The sequence below is a fragment of the Mandrillus leucophaeus genome, unplaced genomic scaffold (assembly GCF_000951045.1).
Source record: "Mandrillus leucophaeus isolate KB7577 unplaced genomic scaffold, Mleu.le_1.0 Scaffold318, whole genome shotgun sequence".
Lineage (NCBI taxonomy): Eukaryota > Metazoa > Chordata > Mammalia > Primates > Cercopithecidae > Mandrillus > Mandrillus leucophaeus.
In genome coordinates, this window is record NW_012103343.1 from 2222603 (window position 1) to 2245091 (window position 22489).

Below are 22489 nucleotides of genomic sequence, written 5' to 3' on the forward strand. Positions count from 1 at the left end.
AAGGATGTTTTTCAGTTAGAGAGCAAAACTGCTTTAAACTGCTTTTACACTACGGTGGGAACGTAAATTAGTACAGCCACCGTGGAAAACAGTATGGAGATTCCTTAAAGAACTGCAAATAGAACTACCATTCAATCCAGCAATCCCACTACTGGGTATCTACCCAAAGGAAAAGAAATCATATGAAAAAGACACATGCACAAGCATGTTTATAGCAGCATAATTCACAATTGTGCTGCTATAAACCTAAGGGCCCATCAACCAACAGATAAAGAAAATGTGGTATATATACAGCATGGAACGCTACTCAGCCATAAAAAAGAATGAAATAACGTCTTTTGAAGCAACTTGAATGGAGCTGGAGGCCATTATTCTAAATGAAGTAACTCAGGAATGAAAAACCAAATAACGTCTGTTCTCACTTATAAGTGGGAGCTAAGCTATGAGGACACAAAGGCAGAAGAATGATATAAGGGACTTTGGGAACTTGAGTGGAATGTTGGGGTGGGAGTGAGGGAGAAAAGACTACGTGATAGTGTCTCAGGTGTCACTGCTTAGGTGATGGGTGCACCAAAATCTCAGCAATCAACACTAAAGAACTTTTCCACGTAACCAAAAACCACCTGTGCCCGAAAAATGACTGAAATAAAATGGTTTTTTAAAAGAAAGCAAACGTGCTTTGCATTGATTTCCCAGCAGAGCTATTTGGACAGATCTATTTATACCCTCTCACTTGCCACTTTTCCCCACCCGCTCCCCAACCACACACACATATTTCCTATGCTGCTTAGTTCAAGGGACAAAGAAAAGATAACTAACCCACACAGACAGCTACATAAAATCCACAAATGTTAGGAAAGCTTAATGCAAACCTAACCATAAGAGATAAACTCAAATCATCACATATTCAATCTCTTTCCTTCTCTCTCAGGCTGTTAGTCTTTTAATCCCAAGCCCAGTCTCATTTGCTTAATATGCTTCAAATTGAACAGCTTAGTTGGGCTCTTAATAACTGCACAATTACAAAGTCCTGTGAAGACTTAGGGGGCCATCTTTTAAGTTCTGTTGTTGGCAAATGATGGTTTCTGGGGCCCAGATCTATCTTTGAAAGTTTCTTGCTTCTGTTAAAATCACAACACACCTGCAATGTGGAGGCCCAGGAGCCGGAGCTCATAAGCAAATGAGAATTTCCCTGCCCATTGAATTAACCCCACAGAACCACAAACATTAAGGCACATTGTACTATGCCCTTCTGTGGTTACATAGTTCCAATGAACCTACCACTCCATAACCTTAACGTTATTTGCAAAGTTATATATGCATTTAGTCATTAAAGGAGAAAATTTTCATCTCTTTTGCAGCTAAGGTTTAAAAACACGTTTTGACAAAAATATACTTACATCACTTAGGGCATCTCCTGCCGCCTTCAGCTGCTTAAGCAGTGGGTTCTCTGAAGCAGGAAGCACATTATAATCTGCTTTTCCTTTATTCTTTTCATAGTCTTCTTTGTATTTTACCTGTAGGAGTGAAATAAAATGATGAAGTAACTCTATGGGTTATTTTTGTCCCGTCTCTATTATGGATATGACATACTTCCACAAATCAATTAAAAATGGCAGCTTGACATGTTATAAACAAAATACTCATAGTAACGCATAACAGCAGCAGAGAAACTGCATACATTTCCAGGATGCTTTTTCTTCCCATTCATTTATTCATTCAAAATTATCCATAGGGTGTCAATTCTGTGTCTGGCTTGGGGACAGAATATAAGAAAGGACACATGGTCCTTGCCCTCAAAGAGAGAGACACAGAAATAATAGGAGAGAGAAAGAAATCCAAATAGTCACCGTGCAAGATGTCCCAGATACCTGCTGCTGTAGAACCTTCACTCAGCTCTTAACCCCCAGCTACCTATCTGCCAACACGCTCCTAAAGAAAGGAAGCTGGAAGTACCAGCAATCCACCCTTTTAAGCCTCACCTGCAACTGTGTGTGGAGCACACATGTATTCAATTTACAAGGAGGAGGAGGAGGTAGGAGCAAGGAGAAAGAGCCTTGCTTTTCCTTCTGCCCTTCCTATTTGCACCTTTAATTCCAGCTATGGCAGAAGCAGCATGTTGAGGGGTGCTGGGGGAGAATAGGGAAGGCAGGGTTCACAAGTCCCTATCAGGAGCCTGTCCACAGGGATTAGAACAAGAAACTGATCCTGGTTCCCACCATGATCCTTAGTGTAAGCCCTTTATTCAGGCAATACAACCACAGAAGTTCAAGGAATCCTAGATAAATCTACCACTTACGAATCTCAGAAAACAAAGGCAATCTGGTATCAAGACAAGAGATACTCAAGGGAAGTACAGAGGCATCCACCCCACAGCCTCCACAGAGCTTCACAAGGGTATGCTGTAGGAATGAGAGACTCAGATCACTTTTCGTCTTAGAGAATTATCTGTTTCCTTGAAAAATGGAAACAACCAGAAAGCAGACTCACAAACCGTACCCACATCTGGGATATGCAGCCTTCTCCCCTGTTATACAGAAGAACTGTCAGGGCTTGTGGCAAAGCCATCCCCTCCTCTTGAGCACCAGATCTCTTCCCCTTCCACATACTCTAGGATATCACTCCAGACATTCTTCCCCATTCCAACATCACCAAATCTTCCCTCTCTACTGGATTATTTCCATCAACATGATGTTTTTGTTTCGTATCTTAAAAAGTCCCACTTTACCCAGTTTTTCATCAGCTACTTGCCCATTTTCTTCTTTTCTTACCAGGAAAATACTTAGAAAGAGTTGAATATACTTCTAGCTTCAATTTCCCTCTTTTCATTCACTCATGAATCTTCTCCAAGCAGACTCCACCAAATTGCTCTTGTTGAGGTCACCAGAGACCAGACATTGGTAAATCCATTTCAGAGACATTTGACGCAGTTGATGACTCTCCTCCACCTTCACTTGCTTCCCAACGCATGGCCCTCTCCTGATTTTGCTTCTCCCTCATCTCACATATATGTTCCCATGGAAGGACCCCAGAGTTCAGCCCCTAAAGTTTTCTGTTTACACTCACTCCCTTAATGCTCTCCAGACTCATGGCATGAAACACTCTCTGTACGCTGACGACACCCCAGTTTATACAACTTTCCATATATCTCCCCTGAAACTTCAGGCTCATGTAGTCAAATGATCACTGATACTTCCATGTGGATGTCTAAAAGGCATCTCAGATCTACCATATCTGAAGATGAGCTCCTGTCTGTCCTTCACAAAAATTACCAACTTCTTCCATAGTCTTCCCTGTCTCAATAAAGGGAAACCCCATTCATCTAATTGCTTAGACCAAAACCCGTGTCATCCAATCCATTGGCAAATCAAGTCAGCTGTGCTTTCAAAATACTTCTCATCACCTGCCCTGCTACCCTCCTGGTCCAAAACACCACTGTCTTACACGTGGATGCTGTAATAGCCTTCTAAGTGATGTAATCCTGCTTTCTCCAGCACAGCCAAGGCCAGAATTAGAACCAAGTGTGTTTGGCTTTGAAGTTTTTGCTCTCTTTAGTGACCATCATGCTTCAGAATGCCAAGGACCCAGGTCATTCACCAAACTCACTCAATAGAGCATATGGAAATATCCATGGATTTATGAACCTGCGACCAGGTTTTCCATAGTCAGTGGGAAAATAAGATAAATAACGATAGTGTTGCATGTATGATTGCTTATCTTCGTATAAGGCCGCCGATTGCCTCTTCCTGGGGGAAGTCCTGCTCTCTAAGATTACAATCTTTCTCCTTCTAAACAGCAAAAGGTCCTTCCAGTGAGAAGACACTAAATCAAATTGATAAATGTACAGTCTGGTTCCTTAGGCAAATAATAAATTACTCTGGGAAATACTGAAGATGGTAATTCGATGTTATTAATGCTCATACATGGCAAAACATTTTTAATAGCCCCATTATAATTCCAAAGTACTTTTGTTGTTGTTCTTGTTGTTTCAATTCTACTCTTTTTCAAATGCCTCACATCCACTGGTCTCAACCCTGATAGCTCCCCCAAGAACCACCCTCCCCTTTTTTACTAATTATATGCAAGAGCCAAAGTTATAAGAAATCCACCCACACTCAAACCATCAAGATAAATGGGATGGTTTCCTTGTACCTTGCTAGCTGCCACACCAGCTTTTTTATTCATTTTATACTCCGGTGTTTCAGTCTGCATGAAGTAGATCTGGTCTTTCATGTTTTCAAAATCTTCCTGGTATTTCCTCTGTAAGACATTAGACAAGGTGAAGAACTGCTGTGGAAATGAACTATGCAAGAATTTCCATGAGAAGACACAGGGATTTGGAAAAGTTACACAAAGCCACCCAGTCCTTGGTGTAGGCTGGTCAGATTACAATTAGAGAACATGGTACCATTGCAAAAATGATTAGCAACTTAACAGAGATTTAGAACAATTAAAATAGGCTAAAAACAGAATTAGAAAGGCTTTGCTTGGCTACCAAGAAAGAGCTCTTAAGGGCCAGGAGCAGGAAACTTAAAAGAAAAGAAAAACAATAGACATGTTTTCCAGGGAGGAGATACTAAATTAATCAATTTCATAACTGTACAGTTTGGCTCCTCAGGCAAAGAATAATTAAAAAGGATCCCTTTAACTTGTACTAACCGCACTTTGCATTCGGTAAGGGGGTCTCACCGTAATGTGTTGTAAAAATTGAGGTAGAAATAATGGTATTTGGCCAAATAACATTTCTCAAAAGGAAAGAGAGTTTGTGAAATTTCTTTCCTAACAGGAACTCTGCACCAGGTCTTGTCCCAAGAAGAGGGGCCTCAGTGTCCTGCAACCCTTCAGGTAGGGCAGGTGGCTAGAAGTCACTAAGGAAAGGGGTCTCCCTCCCGGGACGACAGACCGATCGGCCATCCCTTCCCACTTACTGTACTGATGTTATCAGCATTCATTCTGGCGTTTGCAACTTCAAAGCAAGGTGTCTCACTCCATTTGCCTTTGATTTTATTTTCATAGTCTTCTTTGTATTTTTGCTAGAAAAAAGAAAAAGAAAATAAGACAAGCATAACTCATGAATTGACAAATAAGACAGCAAATTAAGGAATAATGATTAACTTTAAAAATATCTTCAGCAAGCCATTCTTAGGTCCTTAATAAATGTCTTTAAAAAAAATCTTCCAATGTAGTGTCAATTTACCCAACCAGAAAGTTGGGTGATGGGGATAGAGAATGGAGAAAGAGGGTACTAACGCCCCCTCCCCTTGCTGAGTTTGGGGACTTCATTCGTTCAGAAGTTGCAGATATCCCCTGATATTTAAAGAAATAGAGTCAGCAGTCATCCTCTATTTATATTTCAGAGTTACAATACAACATATCAACCTGAGATTTCTATGCCAAATTAACTTAGCCATTAATTTCTAAGCTTTACCAAAACTCCTAGTTATCCAGAAAGAAACGACCGCAATAAAATTCAACCTGCAGGCTAATAAATAGACCTTCGAGTTCAGAGTTAAATTTAATAGGAACTGGAAAGTAATTCAAAAATTGAATTATTGCCCCATCTGACTCCCAAATCCCACTGCATCTGAATCCCAGGCTGTAAGCTCCTGGAAGAGAGACATGGTATGTCTTCTTCACTTTCATATCCTCAGAACCCGATGATACAAAATGTAGCATGCAAAAGTTACATTATAAATGTTTGTTCAACTACACTAAACTGAGACCATGATATGTGGTCTTGAAATACCTTGGCTTACGTGTTCTTGGAATAGAATTAACCAAGCCAACGCCACACCTGGGTCCATGAGCTAGAGCCCAAGCTGAGTTAGAGCATTTCTCCATCCATGGCTTATAAAAATGTGTTAACAGACATAACTAATGGGCCTCAAGGCACTGGCATATGCCTATATCCCCATCATACCCTTTAAGGAAAAAGAAAGTGTCTTTCTGGTATACCTTTACCAGAAGACCTAAAGGTGAGTGATGTGCAGAGTTAACAAGCGTGGGTTAAAGGAAGCTTAGCCCTCACTCAAATGCTTAATTTCCTTTCTTCTAAAAAGGTTAATATGCAAATAAATAGCCAACTGGTTTTCATAGCTAGAAATTTTAGAGTCCTGGGTGTGGGTTCAATCTCTGGGACCAAGATTTGACTTTGTCTTGACCAAATGTTTGATTGTTTTCTCAGCCACAAGTGCTGGCAATAATATTTACAGAGAAACCTGCTGGGAAGTTTAATAAGATCATTCGCTGAAGAGTGCTTTGTAAACCCCACAGTGCTAAGCAAATATAGGGTATAACAACTGTAATAATAATAATAGCTATTACTATTGTCATCATCATAACAGAAAGAAATTCTGTAAGAAAGAAAATTGTATGTGCGGGGAGGGAACAATTCTTCAATGGAAATCTTTGCTGAGGTAAGATTTGTGTTATACTGCTGATTGATTGACCTGCTGCACTCCTTTTTGAAGATTTAAAGAACATAAGTCAATAACATTGATTTTTGGATTTGCAAAGACTACTTATAGAAATGTTTCTAATCTTTTTTTGGAGACAGACCTCTTCAAGAAATTGAGAAAGCTATAAAATGCTCACAAAGTAACTTCAGAGGTTCTTGATGTACACATACCTCAGGTTAGGATCTCCTAATGCATCATTTTTTGGAGGGACATGACCCTACCTCCTGCTTGTTGTCAAAGGAGAAAAACCTTGGGACTGGCAAGGGGCAATTGCACCTGATCCCCAAAACTGAGATCCAGAGAACTTTGAAATATAATTTAAAGTTGAGAAGGTAGCAGATATTCTTTTTTCTTTTCCTTTTTTTTTTTTTTTGAGACGGAGTTTTGCTCTTGTTGTCCAGGCTGGAGTGCAATGGCACGATCTCGGCTCACCGCAACCTCCGCCTCCCAGGTTTAAGCAATTCTCCTGCCTCAGCCTCCCAAGTAGCAGGGATTACAGGCACGTGCCACCACACCCAGCTAAGTTTTGCAATTTTTAGTAGAGAGGGAGTTTCTCCATGTTGAGGCTGGTCTTGAACTCCTGATCTCAGGTGATCCACCTGCCTTGGCCTCCCAAAGTGCTGGGATTACAGGCATGAGCCACCGCACCCGGTCAAGAAGATAGCAGATATTCTTAATGAGGTCTAAATGTTGGGCATTTATCAGGAAACAGGCATTGCATAGGTAGATTTGTTAAGGATAATTGAGCAGGAGATTAATTCTCACAGTGAGAGACAGATGTCTGGTTTTCAAAAAGATATTAAAACAAGATGCAAAACAAGAGTGTAAGATGACTCAACCCCCTCATCCAAAGTCCTTCCTTCCTTCTAAATCTTCATGGACTACAACATGTTATTTCCTCCTATCCAGGAGCTGAAATGGGTCACGGTGGAGCTGGAACTCTCACAATCCGCTCCTGAGCACTGCCAAGTCTGGGAAGATTTTCATGACACAGGAGAAGGCTGGAGCTTGTTGGCTACTTAGGAAGTTATGGCCTTCTGTCTCATTTGTGGGTAGGAGAGCAGTTGAAAGAACAAGGGTCCATAGGTGAAGGAGTGAGAGGAAGAGAGAGGTATGTGTCCCTGTGGGGGTACATAGAGAGAGGGTCCCACAGGGACACATACCTCTCTCCCAGCCAAGGGGTCTCACTCTGCAAGTCTGAGAGTGAGGCCAGAGCTTTTGTACAATACATGGAGACGGGTTACTCATGTCAGGGTCCAACATTCAACCTTCCCAACATCCAAACACAACAGAGTTTGGAGAGAAAGGTTTCCCCCTAACCTTTCTCTCCAACTCTGTTGTATTTGCGGTTGACCAATGGAAACTTGGAAGAAAGAATCAGTTTAACTTCTCTAGAATTTTTTTGGTTTGTTTAACAGAGGAAAGTATATCAGGCCAATTACAAGCTCTGGGACACCTTCTCTGGGTAAGAGGGTGACCACGTGTCCATAGATATAGTAAGATTGTTTCCCTTCTCCTCAGAGGTCAGCTGAGGGGACTTCCGTGGGGCCATAAACTGGGTACCCTGGTGTCTTGCTTAAACACATGGCTTCATTATGTACTTTCAACATCTGAACCTGTAATTTTTATGTGGTTATCAAATGGAAAGGAATATGAAGCCAGTTAATTACCCTTCTCTTTTTCTGTGAGTAGCTAAGCACTAGGGCTCCTGATGGTTCCATTCTTAGAAAAGTTATCCCTGAAGAAAGGGTATAAAGAACCCAGCTTGTATTTTTATTGCCTACAGTGGGCCTAACACTGCCTGCTTGACTCAATCAAATCTCTTCTGGTGAAATCAATGGAAATCTTCCCAATTCTATGTGATAGAAGAATCTCCATGGTTTTAGAGGACAAGGGCCTGGTATCTTCATGCTGTATAACATTATGTTACTGAAAGATTATTTTTTAAAAAAATTGAGGCTCCAGTTGGTATCAGTGGGAAATTCCAGCCTGAGATCTCATATTTTTTCTTTTGTGGATCTGGAAGGGAGCAGAGAGGCAGGTACAGAGAAACTAAAGGGACTTCCCAGTGTTGCATTCAGGTCCCCACTTTCAGCTGGTCATGGTGTGCATAGTTTCCCCACCTGGAAGGCCTATTTCTATGAACAACTCTGCCTGTTCATCTATGTTAGAGCTACAAAATACAGCAGAGACAGAAGGAAGCATGTAGCTGATGGTTTTGGCCAAAGACAAAGGTGAGAGAATTGATTCTGACAGGTATAGTAAGGAAGGATGGCAAATGGAACTTAACATTAGTGAAATCACTGCAGATATGCAATCATTCCCATCTGAACTGGGAGCTGTAAGAAAAGGATGTGAGGATGCACAGAGAACTCCACCCCAAAATATGGCTCCCTAGTATAATGAGTATTTTGAATTAAAGGCCCTTAGAGATTAATGGAAGCTAGAAGAGACTTCTTTCTACATAAAGACCAGATAGACCCACTAAGAAGAAAAATTGTTTCCCTGTCAACCCCCCCACCCCCATCCTATCTCTCAATCCTCTACCTCTCCCAAAGCACAGGCTCAAATTTCCTTATCTATCTAAGGTCCAGACCTACCACAGAAGAAAACAATTCCCTCTGACCACTTCCCTGAGTTTTCAACTGAACCTATAGTGCAGGAAGGAAGACAAGTCTGTCAACAAACCTGGACAGGCTCCTGTCATAAACCATTGTTTGCTTTGTGGGCCAACAGACTTCACCCCAGACTATTGTATGTTCTTCAAACCCATCGAATTCTCCCTAGTAATCATTTCTTGCCCTTCAACAGAATTCCTCTTCTCCCCACTCTCCATAACCTGTTTTGCCGGGATCCAAGCTCATAGTCTTTCTGTAGCCTCAAGATGGTATATAAGCTTCTGCATCCCTGGGGAGCTGGGGCTTCATTCTGAAGGCTCCCGTGTGTACACATTAAATAAATTTGTATGCAGTTTCTCCAGTTAATCTGCCTTTTGCAAGCTGATTTTTCAGCCAACCTTCAGTGGGCCAAGGAGGGCCCCTTGGCACCAACAGATGGATCTGGGAGACACGATTCAACAAGGGGATATTGAGTTTAAATGCATGCGAGTGAGTACATAAAGGAGGTTTTTTCAAAAAAATATTTTTTTATATACTTTAAGTTCTAGGGTAGATAAAGGAGATTTTTATCCTATTTTAGGGAGAAAGAGGATATGCTGCTGCTGCAACATGGGCCAATGCATCTTGAGAGTGAGGAGGGAAGACAGTACTAGAGTAAGTCACTCTTGGCAGCCCTGTGCCTCCCTTGTTGGATGGTTTGTGGTTGGGTGGACTTCTACCAATCACAAGCATTTCTCCCCAACACAACTATTACTTTGGATGCACAATAGTCATTAAGAACTCAGAAATCTGGGTTAAGACTGGGAATAAATAACATCACCACGGCCAAATCCAGTGACCTTTTTCCACAGCCACCCTCCCCTTAGCTCATATTAGTACTCCACAGGGCAAAGCCTGTTTTGGCAATGCTTTCAAAGTACCCAACATTGTCACGTTGCTCACCTAGAATGGTGCCATCCAATGCATATATAATGCAAGTCATTCTTACAGCCACATTTTTAAATGTAGAAAGAAACATGTGGGAAATAATTTTAATAATATAGTTTACTGAACCCAGTAAATCTGAAAATTAACATTCCAACATGTAATCAACATAAAAATATTAATTTGAAACATTCTTTTTTTCATAATTAAGTATTCAAGATCCAGTGTCTATTTCTCACATATTGGACACTAAGTGTTATGAGATGAATGTCTGTGTCCCTGCCCCCCAAATTCATATGCTGAAGACCTAACTCACAAGTACCATGTGATGGTACTTGGAGGTAAGGGGCTTTGGGAAGCAATTAAGTTTAGGTGAGGTCATGAGGGTGGGAACCCCATAATGAGATTATCATCCTTATAAGAAGAGCAAGAAGAGGAAGAGATCAGAGCTGGTTCTCTGTCTCCAATGTGTGAGGACACAATGAGAGGGCAGCTATCTACAAGCCAGGAAGGGGTCTCTCACCAGGGACTGAGTCCGTGATCTTAGACTCCCAGCCTCCAGAACTGTGAGAAAGTAAATGTCTATTGTTTAAGCCACTCAATGTATGGTATTTTGTTGTAGAAGCCCAAGCTGACTTATATACTCAGTTTATGCTGATCAAATTCAGGTGCTTCCTAGTCACATTTGGCTAGTGGCTACTGTACTGGAGAGCGCAGCACTAAACCAACTGGCAAGCCTAAATTGGTGGAAAGAATGATTACAGAGGTGTTTGAAAGTGATTTTCAAAAATTACTTTTAAGAATCCCCACTGCATACTCAAATAATGCAAAAGAATGTTTCCTTAGTAAAGTATCTTTTAAAATAGACTTTAAATAAAAATTTGAAAATAGATTCCTTTCCTTTCTAAATGACCACTTGAAAACACATTTTTATTTTTTTTCCAAAAAAGATAAATTGTCCTCCCCCATCTTACTTACAATATCAACGCTTTCTTTTTTTTTCTTTTTTACTCTTTTTGAGACAGTTTCACACTTGTTGCCCAAGCTGGATTGTAATGGTGCAATCTCGGCTCACTGCAATCTCCACTTCCCAGGTTCAAGTGATTCTCCTGCCTCAGCCTCCCAATTAGCTGAAATTACAGGCCCCCACCACCACGCCCAGCTAATTTTTAGTATCGTTAGTAGAGATGGGTTTCACCATGTTGGCCAGACTGGTCTCGAATTCCTGACAGGTGATCAACCCACCTTGGCCTTCCAAAGTGCTGGGATTACAGGCTTGATCCAACGTGCCCAGCCAATATCAACACTTTCAGTGGACCATGTATTTATGTACAATTCAAAAGTTAATTTCTGCTTAGCCTTGGGCAAAATTTCAGGAATGGTAGCATTCCTATTAGTGAAAGTTTACTATACTTACTAGATTCTTTATCTAAACAGCTCACAGTTACATAGGTAGGTAATCTACAATATCAAACACTAACACACATCACTGAATAGACATCATCATCCATATCATTTCATCCTTCTCTATTAGATACTTTACCCAGAAAATGCTTAAGACAAAAATCTTGAGGTTTCGTCAAAATTCAAGCAGAACAAACCAACACTCATCTCCACAGAGGGCAAGATAAAGTATTTAAAAGCAGCAGTATCCCAGGAGAAAGTGGCCTGATTTGGACCAATTTAAAATAGGAATTTAGCATGGGCCTATTCATCCACCGAGCATCTGTCTCTCCGCATTCCTCATCAGAGCCACATTCCTCAGAGCTAGTTTACCACCTAAATATAGGGAGACTAAGCTGTTTGCTAGGGCCTTAAAAGTTATGAGGTCCACTGCCCACTGCTGTTAACTAAGCTATGTCTGAGACACATTCTTATTTTGCCAAGTCTGACTGATAGGATCCAACTATACAAGGTCTTCCCTGTGAATTTAAACCAGCTCTTCACGGAAGTGTGTGGTTATTTGGTGACTCTGTAGTATTACTGTCATAAGTGAAAATGTCAAGTGACATTAGGACATGGCTTCTGTTTTCAAAAGGTGACTTTCACATTTATCAATTGCTGAGTCGTCCAGCTGAGTAAACATTTATTAACACAGTTCTTGATGTTTATGGATGTATTGCTTTTGCTGTAGAGTTTTGGGGGTCATATGTAAAAATACTCTGAGTGTTTGTGTTTACTCTTCAGGCTCACCTTTAGTAACCCTCTCTGATGGTTGAAATTATTAAGCAGTGTCTTCAAGGGAGGCAATGTCCCAGCTCTATTTACTTACCTTGCTCACTTGATTGGTTACTTTCTTGGCAAATTCTATTTCTGGAGGATCGGCCAGAGGCGTGAATTGAGCTTGCTGTTCAGCGAGACCTTTTTTGTAGGCAACCTGATGAAATAAAGGACAGGGATGTATTTTAAAAACGATTATGCTTTCATCTTTATTTGAAGTCTTAAATTTTAGTGTAACATGTTATAATTTGTCCTTCTAGATGTTATATATACCCTTGCTCTCAGTACTGCTAGTGATTTCTATTTCATTGAATTTTCTTCCCTCCTCCTCAGGACTCATGGCCCTAGATCTGCTTTCTTCCAGTTATTTGCATGCTCTGGTTTGCAATTGCAATTATTCTCTTAACCAGCATCTTCAACTCCCAACCCCTTGTCTTTTTATCACACTCACTTAATAAGCCCCCAGCCTTGGATCGACTCGACCATATACTTCCTCTGTTCTTTTATTTTTTGAGACGGAGTCTCGCTCTGTCACCCAGGCTGGAGTACAGTGGCTCGATCTTGGCTCACTGCAAGCTCCGCCTCCCGGGTTCATGCCATTCTCCTGCCTCAGCCTCCCGAGCAGCTGGGACTACAGGTGCCCTCCACTACACCCAGCTAATTTTTTATATTTTTAGTAGAGACAGAGTTTCACTGTGCTAGCCAGGATGGTCTCGATCTCCTGACCTGATGTTCCACCTGCCTTGGCTTCCCAAAGTGCTGGGATTACAGGCGTGAGCCACCACACCTGGCCAACTTCCTCTGTTCTTATGCCTAGGATGCTGAATGCCACAGAAGAAAACCCACAACTCCATGGATTAGGCAATGCTAACATGATGAGTAGGGTTAAGAGGGACACAGGAAGAAGGTACAAGGTAGGGAGCCTCTGAACCCTAGCACTTAACTTGAAATCGACATGCCTGCCCAGTGGTATGTTCTGTGAACAACAGCTTGCTTGGGGCTCTGTGCCCTATGACCCTATGGTATACAAATGCCATTTTGTCTTCAAGGAAACTTGCACAGCCCATTATGTGTCTCTGGTTAGTCCCTACTCTCAGCAGCCAGTCTAAAACCCCAACACTGTCCTTAAGCCCACAATCAACTCCACCTTACTCTCAGCTTCCTCTTTCATAGAGGAAAGAAACGCTACACACTTATCTTCTCCATATTCATCGCTGCCTCTCCAAGCCCTGCCCTGGCTCAGAGCAGAAACATCCCTCAGCGGGAATGACTCCTGTACCCAGGGTGCTTCCCCTTCCAGCACATCCTTTGCACCCAGCTCTCTGTCATCCCTCCTCTTTCTCACAACCCCAACCTCTCCTTCTTCATTAGCTCCTTCCCTTCAGCCTATAAAAGACTTCCATCACCTTAAAATAAGTATGGTGCCCACAAATCATGCATATCCTTCTCTCTTGCCATCCTTTCTTTCTTCATTACTGACTCCTCTGGTTTTTTCTTCCACCAGACTCGGCCCCTGCTTCCAAAAATGCAGAACTATTCATAGATCCCCAGACACATGAAGTCCTCAGATGCTTCAGGGCCTTGTACATGCTGTTCCCTCTCCCCGTCTGTCTGCAAACCGCTGTTTCCTCTCCATGGCTCAGGACAAGCATGACTCCCCTCCCAGGCTTTCTCTGACTCCTGAGCCAGATGCGATGACCTTCTCCTGGGATCTCACTCAACTTGGCCATTACCTCCTTTAAAGGGGTCATACATATGACACTGTAATTTGTTGTCTACATGTCTCTTTCCTCTTGACTGTGAGCTCTGGGATGGCAAAAAAGATGTCCTATCTTTGGGAACCCTCGTGGCCTGCATAGTACCTAGCTAGAGCAAGAGTCAATGATTGACATCTCAATGTGTGTCTTACACACTGAGGCCATGGGGGAATGTCTCAAGAGGAGAATTATCTTTCTAATCTTCCATGATGCAACTGTGAGATTTCTATGATTATTTTCCCTTCCTCATGGCAGTATTCTTATTTATCAAGTAAGGCAGTTGAATAATCCCAAGGTCCCAATCATCTTTATACTTTAACCAAGTCTAACTATATGTTATCCCAATAATATCTACCGAGGGCCTATAACAAAAGCTTTCATGGACAGCAGATCAATTGGGATACAAAAGACAGATTTTGAAATGTATTTACACAAATTCCACAAATAAGCCTGGCTTAATTTCCTTTAAATAAGTTAAACAAGGAACGGTGACTCACGCCTGTAATCCCAGCACTTTGGGAGGCAAAAGCGGATGAATTGCTCAAAGGTTCAAGACCAGCCAGAGCAATATGGTGAAACCCTGTACCTGCCAAAAATACAAAAATTAGCTGGGTGTGGTGGTGCACACCTGTAGTCCCAGCTACTTGGGAGGCTGAAGCGAGAGGATCGCTTGAGCCTGGGAGGCGGAGGTTATAATAAACCAAGATTGCATCACTGCACTTCACCCTGGGTGACAGAGTGAGACCCTGTCTCAAAACAAAAACAAAACAAAACAAAACAAAAAACCAAACCACACAAAAACACAGACTGAAGACTATTTTAGGCATAGGACCACAGAATTTTTCATGGTTAGTTAAGTCCTTAGGAAAAAAGCAACACTTGAACAGGAGAAATGCTTATTAAGTAGAACATCCTGCCAAGAAGTTTCAGACAAATCAGATCTAGAAGTCCTAATTTCTTAGGAACCTTCTTCAGAATTCTGTTTAGTTAGAATTCTGCTGTTACAGAGAATGATCTGATTTTTTAAAAAAGTAAAAAAAAAAAAAAGAGTTCAGTATTGTGCATCAGCTTAAAGACTCTTAGCGTATGCAAAGTACTTTGTCTCTACTTAGGTAATAAGTAAAACATGATAAGTAGATTAAGAAGGACACAGGAAGAAGGTACAGGAGAGGTAGCAACAGCCTCTAAACCCAAGCCCTTAGCCAGAAATCTATGCGCCTACCCAGTGGTACATTCTGCAAACAACAGTTTGCTTATGGCTCTGTGCCCAATAATTGTAGAAGTTCACAGTGCTGACAACAGTATTAATAGGCGTGTCAGTAATCTGATACTGAGTGCATACTTGGTCTGCAATAAAAATAAAAGCTATGCCTTAACTGCCACATCTTTTTGAGGAATAGCATGGAAGACTTTACTTCATTATTGCATGTTCTCTTTCATTACATCTTCTACTGTAATTGCTCAAAACATGTGGCCAACTTTCATTGTTCGAAGTCCATAGCATTAGAATGGTATGAAGGTAACCTTTCATCTCTCCATTTGATAGATGAAGCGAGATAGGAGATTAAGTGTCTTCTTGGAAACCTCTCCCAGGCTTACATGACATGGCATTTCCTGGTTCCTCTTCAACTTCGCTGTTTGTTCCCTCATCCTTTTGCTGGCTCCTGTTCAGTCCCAAGTGTGGGTGTCCTCCAAAACTCTGCCCTTGGCCATGCACTCTTCTGCTTTCTTCATAGATGTTCATGTCTTTGGCTATCACTTTGTTCTCATGACTCTCAAATATTAATTTCTTGCCCTGGTCTCACACCTGAGCAATGGTACTTTCTAATTTATCCATAGCATGCCTTGATCTGAAGTGTCCTTCAATCATCTCAACTCCATTTCTCTTTCCATTAATGCATCTTTATCAGCTGTTGCCCTACTCACCCAGACCACCAGTCCACAGTCAGAAGCTCCTCTAGGGCTTCTTTCTGTCCTTTGGCTCCAATATCCAATGCCATGTATGCTTATTAATACTTATTACCCTCAGATTCCTTTCTTCCTCTCCTTTGCCCTAATTATTACTAAAATAGATTTCTCCAAATTACTCAGTTTTTCCTGTATTTCCTAATCTCAATCTATCATATTGTTCATCAAAATTACTCCAGATTCTATTTTTATCATGCTATTTTCTGCTCCAAAATCTTATGCTGCCTCTTATTTCTTACCATTCCATGTCGAAGCAATTTTGTCTGCCTTTCAAGGTCCTGCTGCCAGCATTCTCACAAGTGCCCTCCAAATGAGGCACTCACGTCATTCACTTTCCTTGTCCCTTAAAACTCAGACCACATTTTACCTGTGTCCCTTTGTTCGAGTGCTCCCTCTACTCGAAATGCCTTTCTTCTTCATCACCACCCAGGCCCTCGGGACCACCACCTCCACATGGCCTTCTCTGATTACTTACACGTGTTCTGTCTGTCTTGTAGCAAGTATTAGACTGTTGTTCCATTTTTAACTTTTTTCTTGCTTGATATATCATACTTTTATTTTATCAACCTGATTATAAATTCTCAGAGGAAAGGATGAAAACTGCTTGTAGTACTTTTCTATCCTGCCAGGTGTGCATGCATAATAGACTTTCAATAAATTACTGTTGATCACTTGATAACAGCCATGCAACAATATTGTGAATCTGTGAGATACAGAATCAAAAAGCTAATCTTGAAAGAGAAGCAAGAAGTACTCACACATTAAAATTGGTACCATGTGCTAGATGACTTCAAAGTTTTGTTATACCTTCTCTATTTCCTAACTTACCAATGAAAGGATAGGAGTGTATCTGTATTATATTTTAGCCAATTACATGGAAAGTGAAATAGAAAAGATGTCCACTAAACTTGCAGGTGATATTAAGAGGGTGGCATTAAAAATTAGACCTCAAAAATCAGAGACACCATCAAATTGGTATGTATAATTTTGGTTCATGGCAAGATTAGACCCTAGATTCCATTAGAAGTAAATCCCAATCAGTTTACTAAGTCCAAATTGAGTATAAGAGGTTCCAGGGAGGCCGGGCGTTGGGGCTCACGCCTGTAATCCCAGGACTTTGGGAGGCCAAGGCGGGCGGATCACGAGGTCAGGAGATCGAGACCATCCTGGCTAACACAGTGAAACCCTGTCTCTACTAAAAATACAAAAAAATTAGCTGGGCGTGGTGGCGGGCACCTGTAGTCCCAGCTACTCAGGAGGCTGAGGCAGGAGAATGGCGTGAACCCGGGAGGCGGAGCTTGCAGTGAGCTGAGATCGCACCACTGCACTCCAGCCTGGGAGACAGAGTGAGACTCCGTCTCAAAATAAATAAATAAATAAATAAAGAGGTTCCAGGGATCTAACTGACAATTGAATGTAAAATAACTTGTCACTTTATAATGCAGTGCTCTGCTGAAGACTGGAGTTGCGGTCTGGATTTTCAACGTGGCCTCCCCGCAAATCCAATGGTCATGTAAGAAAGTACCTCAAAATAAGGGAGAGTGCTAGGCCCAAGTGGGTCTCTCTGCTGCTGCTGCTGCTGCTGCTGGTTTCAAGCCTAAGGACTCTAGTAAGCCTTTTAAGTTCCTCTAACATACGGTTTTCAAGGTCTAGGATACGAAAATTCTGGCAAGTGGGATCACTGATTTTTCACTAACTGAAGTATCTTCTGATAGCAAGAGCTCTTTGTGGGATAACTATACAAATGTGTTTGTGGTTTGTTTGGGTGTTGTTAGTGTTGTCATTGTTTGTTTGTTTTTAAGACGGGGGTCTCACTGTTGCCCAGGCTGGAGTGCAGTGGCTTGATCATAGCTCACTTGCAGCCTCGACCTCCTGGGTTCAAGTGATCCTCCTACCTCAGCCTCCTGAGTAGCTGAGACTGCAGGCATACACCCCTACAATTGGCTAATTTTTAAAATATATATTTTGTAGAGATGGGGTCTTGCTTTGCTGCCCAGGCTGATCTCAGACTCCTGGCTTCAAGCAATCCTCCCTGCTTGACCTCCCAAACTGCTGGGATTACAGGGGTGAGTCACCACACACAGCCACAAATATGTTTTAAGAAGTACACTAGTCAGGTCCCACACACAGAAAAAGGGAGACATACCACAATTTGGACTTGATGATTAGGATAGCAAGGCACAACCCTTCCATAACATTGCTTACTTAATAGATTTGGGAAGGTGGCTATGATTACAATAGGTTTTTAAAAATTGCCACTCTGTTGTCATGGAACAACTTCAACCAGAGCCAAGGGGAAAGAAGAACTCATGCTCCAGTGGGAAGAATACTGGTCTTGAGCTCACAAGCCTAGACTCTGCCACTAACTAATGTGACCCCAGATTCAGGTCTGCCACCTATAAGAAGAGGAAATTGGACTAGATTAAATAATATAAAGTATAAATTATATCTAATCTAAATGAGACATTGTAAATTATAATAATTCTAGATGTACTCCCCTGAAATACAGCATTTAGCCTCTTATAAAGAAGAGTTGCAGTGAACATCTGGCCAGAAGATGTAATTCAAGTTCCCCTGACTCTGCACACCTAAATGGTGCCACTTGCATTTCACTTACATCACTGAGAGCTTTCTGGGCCTGGGCAACTCTCCTCAGTTCTGGGCTGTCATTGTAGGGGTAAAACAAAGTTTTGTCTGCTTCCCAGTCTTCAGTGTACAGTTTCTAAATCAAAAAAAAAAAAAAGAAAAGTTAGGAGGAAGTAGGGTCACATTTACACAAAATGCAGTTTTGAATTCATCCATCAATGACCTAAAGAACCAAGGGCGAGGTGAGAGCAAAGGTAAATGAAATTCACAGATAACTTCCCCCTTTCCATCCAACCCAAGTCATTTTTACGGATAGCATGCCCTGTTTTTTCTTATTTTCAGGGGGGCAGATGTGTCTGATTTTGTTTCATCTCTTCTCTGTGACTCGACCTGTCTTGTTGTTGTTGTTGTTGTTGTTGTTTTTGATATTATTTGTCATTGTTTATCAATAGCACTTACAAGTGCTAACACAATGTAAGGAGCCAGGAAGCACTTCACGTAGTTCAGGGCAATGTAGGACACTTGCAAGTTGGGTCACAAAATAAACCTCTAATTAGAGTTAATAGCCAGAGACATCTAAAGTATAGCACAGGGTCTAAAGGCAATTTTGAGATATTACTTTATGGCTCTCTCAGCTGGTTCTCCACAGCACCTTTATTTTCCACAGACACTCCCCTCTGCCCCCAGGTTGCTCAGGTTCCCAAGTGACCTTCTCCCCACTCTGCCTAGGAGTTTTTCTCTCAGTTCCTTTTTGCCAAGCCCTACCCCTACAGTCTCATATGTCTCAAGGCTACTCATAAAAAGATTGGGAAATTGTATTCCAGATGATCAAGAGTTCACCAAGTATTACATGAAGTATATGATGGGATGACACAGGAAGATAGAAGTGGGGATGGAGCAGGCCCTTACCTTGCTGAACATGGCGGTGTTCTTAACGGCCTGGACAAGTTCAGGGGCATCAGGAGGAAGCAGGTATTTATCCTTGGTGTCTTCCCAGTTCTGCTTGTATAAAACCTAGACAGAAGGAGCAGAAGACCTGTGGCTTGAGATCTCATCCAAAGGCATGAGGATTTAAACAACAAAGGGAGACTCCTGAAGGCGTCCTTGCTCAAAGGCTGCCATCGTGTTACTAGGAAAACATTGACCATGCCAACGTCCTATACTACTTTTCCTACAATAGTCAGCTTTTGATTGAAAATGCTAATCCCTTTCAATTAAAAATTTAGCTCCTCAGCTTCTTTGGTGACACTGGGACTCCATGCAGCAACAGCCTGGAGCCGAGAAACAGCTGCCTCTTTGGGCAGGGGGACTCTTCCATCCACCCATAGGTTCTACAGGCCACTCATCTGTGCAGCCTTCTTGATGAATACAGGTATTGAATTCACACTGCCCATGAGGCTGGTGAGCAGGATCAGGCCTGTTCAATTTTCTCCTCTAAGACAATGCAGAGGTGATGCACATGCTACTGAGTACCCCAGCCATCCATATCATTGGCTTACCTTACTGACTTGCTGCGACACTTTCTTTGCATGTTCAATATCCTTTGCTTTTTCGTCTACGTGACAGATAGTCTTAGCAACATCACCATCTATTCGATACTTAACCTGCTCAAATAATGCACAGTCAGAGTTCACGACAGTCATGAACATGTGAGTATATTAAGGAATTTCTTATAACCACAAAGCATTACCCCAGTGACTCTAGGTCTGCATCACAAAGCATAGTTTCTGCATTTTAGCTGGAAAACTGTGATCTTCAAAGGAGCACCTGCACTTACAGATTGTCTGCTTTCCTGGCTGGATCTCCAGCCTGCTGCTTCTTGGCCTTACTGTGCTACAGTATAGAGAACCACAGTGAGTTGGAGCTTCCATCTCATAGTCTCCTGTTAAGCTAAGTTGCTAAACCAAGCTTTTAGAAGTTTCTTTGGGTTCACATTTACAGCAACATGATCTATGGTTCATGCTTTTCTAGATTTGTGAACTAACTCATGGTAATTCAACTCCTCATTCTCACAGCACATATTTAGAGCCCACAATTCCCAGCAGTAGGTTTATTTTGAAATGTCCCTGTCCTTTATTTCAGCAATACAGCCCACCTCACTGAGTTGATCTTGTACTTTTTTGATTCTGCGAAGTTCTGGGGTATCTGTTGTACTGGCGTATGGCCGTCCTTTTGTTTTCTCAAATTTCTCCTTGTATTTATTCTGAAAAGGATATCAGATATTAGCCTAACAAGACAGCAGCGAAAATTTCAAGCAACATACTTACCCCATCTGATTAAAAAAATCCTTCAAGTTATAACAATTATCAATTGTAATAGCTTTCTTTTTGTCCCCTACCCTGACTCTCAGCAAAAACTAAAATAGATTTGATAATTGCTTCTCCTAAACATAGTTGGATCTTGGAGACAATACAAATTTATTATAGACTATTGTCTTGGAAATACCCTAAAATGATTCTTTCAATCCTTTTTGTCTGAATGCATGTATAAAAAGCCTAAACCTCAATTATTTTAGAAAATAAATATAGAAGTTGAGTTAATTTTGAAAAGATTTGATTGCTAATACAATGCAAAAATATTCAATTCAGAAGTTGCAGCTAAACTTCAGTAGTTATGATAGCTGAGACACCAGCTGAATTAATGGCAGGTCTGAATTATATTCTGTAAATTTAGGAATGTGATTTTATTATTTCTGCTGAATACACAATGAATTCTTGCTTTAATGATAATGTGCACAATTTACCATTATAAATGTTTTGGGAGTACTCTTGAGTGGAGTAGTCAACAATCTAAATTATACTATTGATTTGGTTACTAACCACTTAAAAACTATTACAGACCTTTGCTGACATTCCGTTCAGAACATCAGAAATTCTAGGTTCATAGGATCTGAATTAATAAGAATTTATGGCAATATATTGACAAAAAATTCTATCTTTGCTGAATACTGAAGCACTAAAGAAGGTAAGAAAATCTTGTTTCTAGAAACCTGTCTTAGATTATTCAAGGCTCTGAACTAGGAATTTACCAAATAGTGAGCTGCTATCATTTAACCAAAAGTGAATATGTATTGCTTAACCTCAATAGGATGCTTTTGACATAAACTTTAGTCTTATATGCTCCAATATTCTCTTAAGCTATATTTCATTTTTTTAAGCCTCCAGAGGACATTCAATCAAGCCATCCAGTGAGACCTCAGCCCATCATAGACAATCAACAAATTAAACCCATTGAAATGTGTCTGAATCTGCTGTCAGTCAGTGTAACTTACAGAACTGTACATGGGAATTTAAAGATCAGGGACAATTGAGAGCAGTGATTCTCAACCTGGGCGCACAGTAGAATCATCTGGGCAGCTTTTAAAAATCCTTTTTTACAGGGCTGGGCATAGTGGCTCATGCCTATAATTCTAAAGTTTTGTGGGGCCAAGGTGGGAGGATCACCTGTGGCTAGTTTACGACCACCCTGGACAACATAGCAAGACCCTGTCTCTATGAAAAAACAAATTAGGAGATCCTACAAAAAAAATTTTTTTCTAATTAGCCAGACATGGTGGCATGCACCTGTAGTCCTAGCTACTAGGGAGGCTGAGGTAGGAGGAATTGCTTCAGCCCAGGGGTCTGGGGCTGAAGTGAGCTATGATCAAGCTACTGCTTGATCTAGGCTGGGCTACAGAGAAAGAGTCTGTTTTTTTTTTTTTTTTTTTTTTTTTTTTTTTTTTTGAGACGGAGTCTCGCTCTGTCACCCAGGCTGGAGTGAGCGGCGCGTTGTCAGCTCACTGCAAGCTCCGCCTCCCGGGTTCCCGCCATTCTCCTGCCTCAGCCTCCCGAGTAGCTGGGACTACAGACGCCGCCACCTCACCCGGCTAATTTTTTGTATTTTTAGTAGAGACAGGGTTTCACCGTGTTAGCCAGGATGGTCTCGATCTCCTGACCTCGTGATCCGCCCGTCTCGGCCT

The 22489-nt window shown here is 41.4% G+C and overlaps 1 protein-coding gene across 2 annotated transcripts in view; it reads right to left on the minus strand.

Moving 5' to 3' along the window:
• Positions 1–22489, minus strand: part of NEB (nebulin) — a 223643-nt gene that overhangs the window by 193469 nt on the left and 7685 nt on the right. For both annotated transcript variants that reach the window (XM_011987847.1, XM_011987846.1), the window contains exons 6-13: positions 20627–20734; positions 20031–20135; positions 19441–19545; positions 18563–18667; positions 12273–12377; positions 4929–5033; positions 4153–4260; positions 1401–1517 (exon numbers count right to left, since the gene is read on the minus strand). In XM_011987847.1, coding sequence (XP_011843237.1) covers positions 1401–1517; positions 4153–4260; positions 4929–5033; positions 12273–12377; positions 18563–18667; positions 19441–19545; positions 20031–20135; positions 20627–20734 — 858 coding nt within the window. The remainder of the gene's footprint in view (positions 1–1400; positions 1518–4152; positions 4261–4928; positions 5034–12272; positions 12378–18562; positions 18668–19440; positions 19546–20030; positions 20136–20626; positions 20735–22489) is intronic.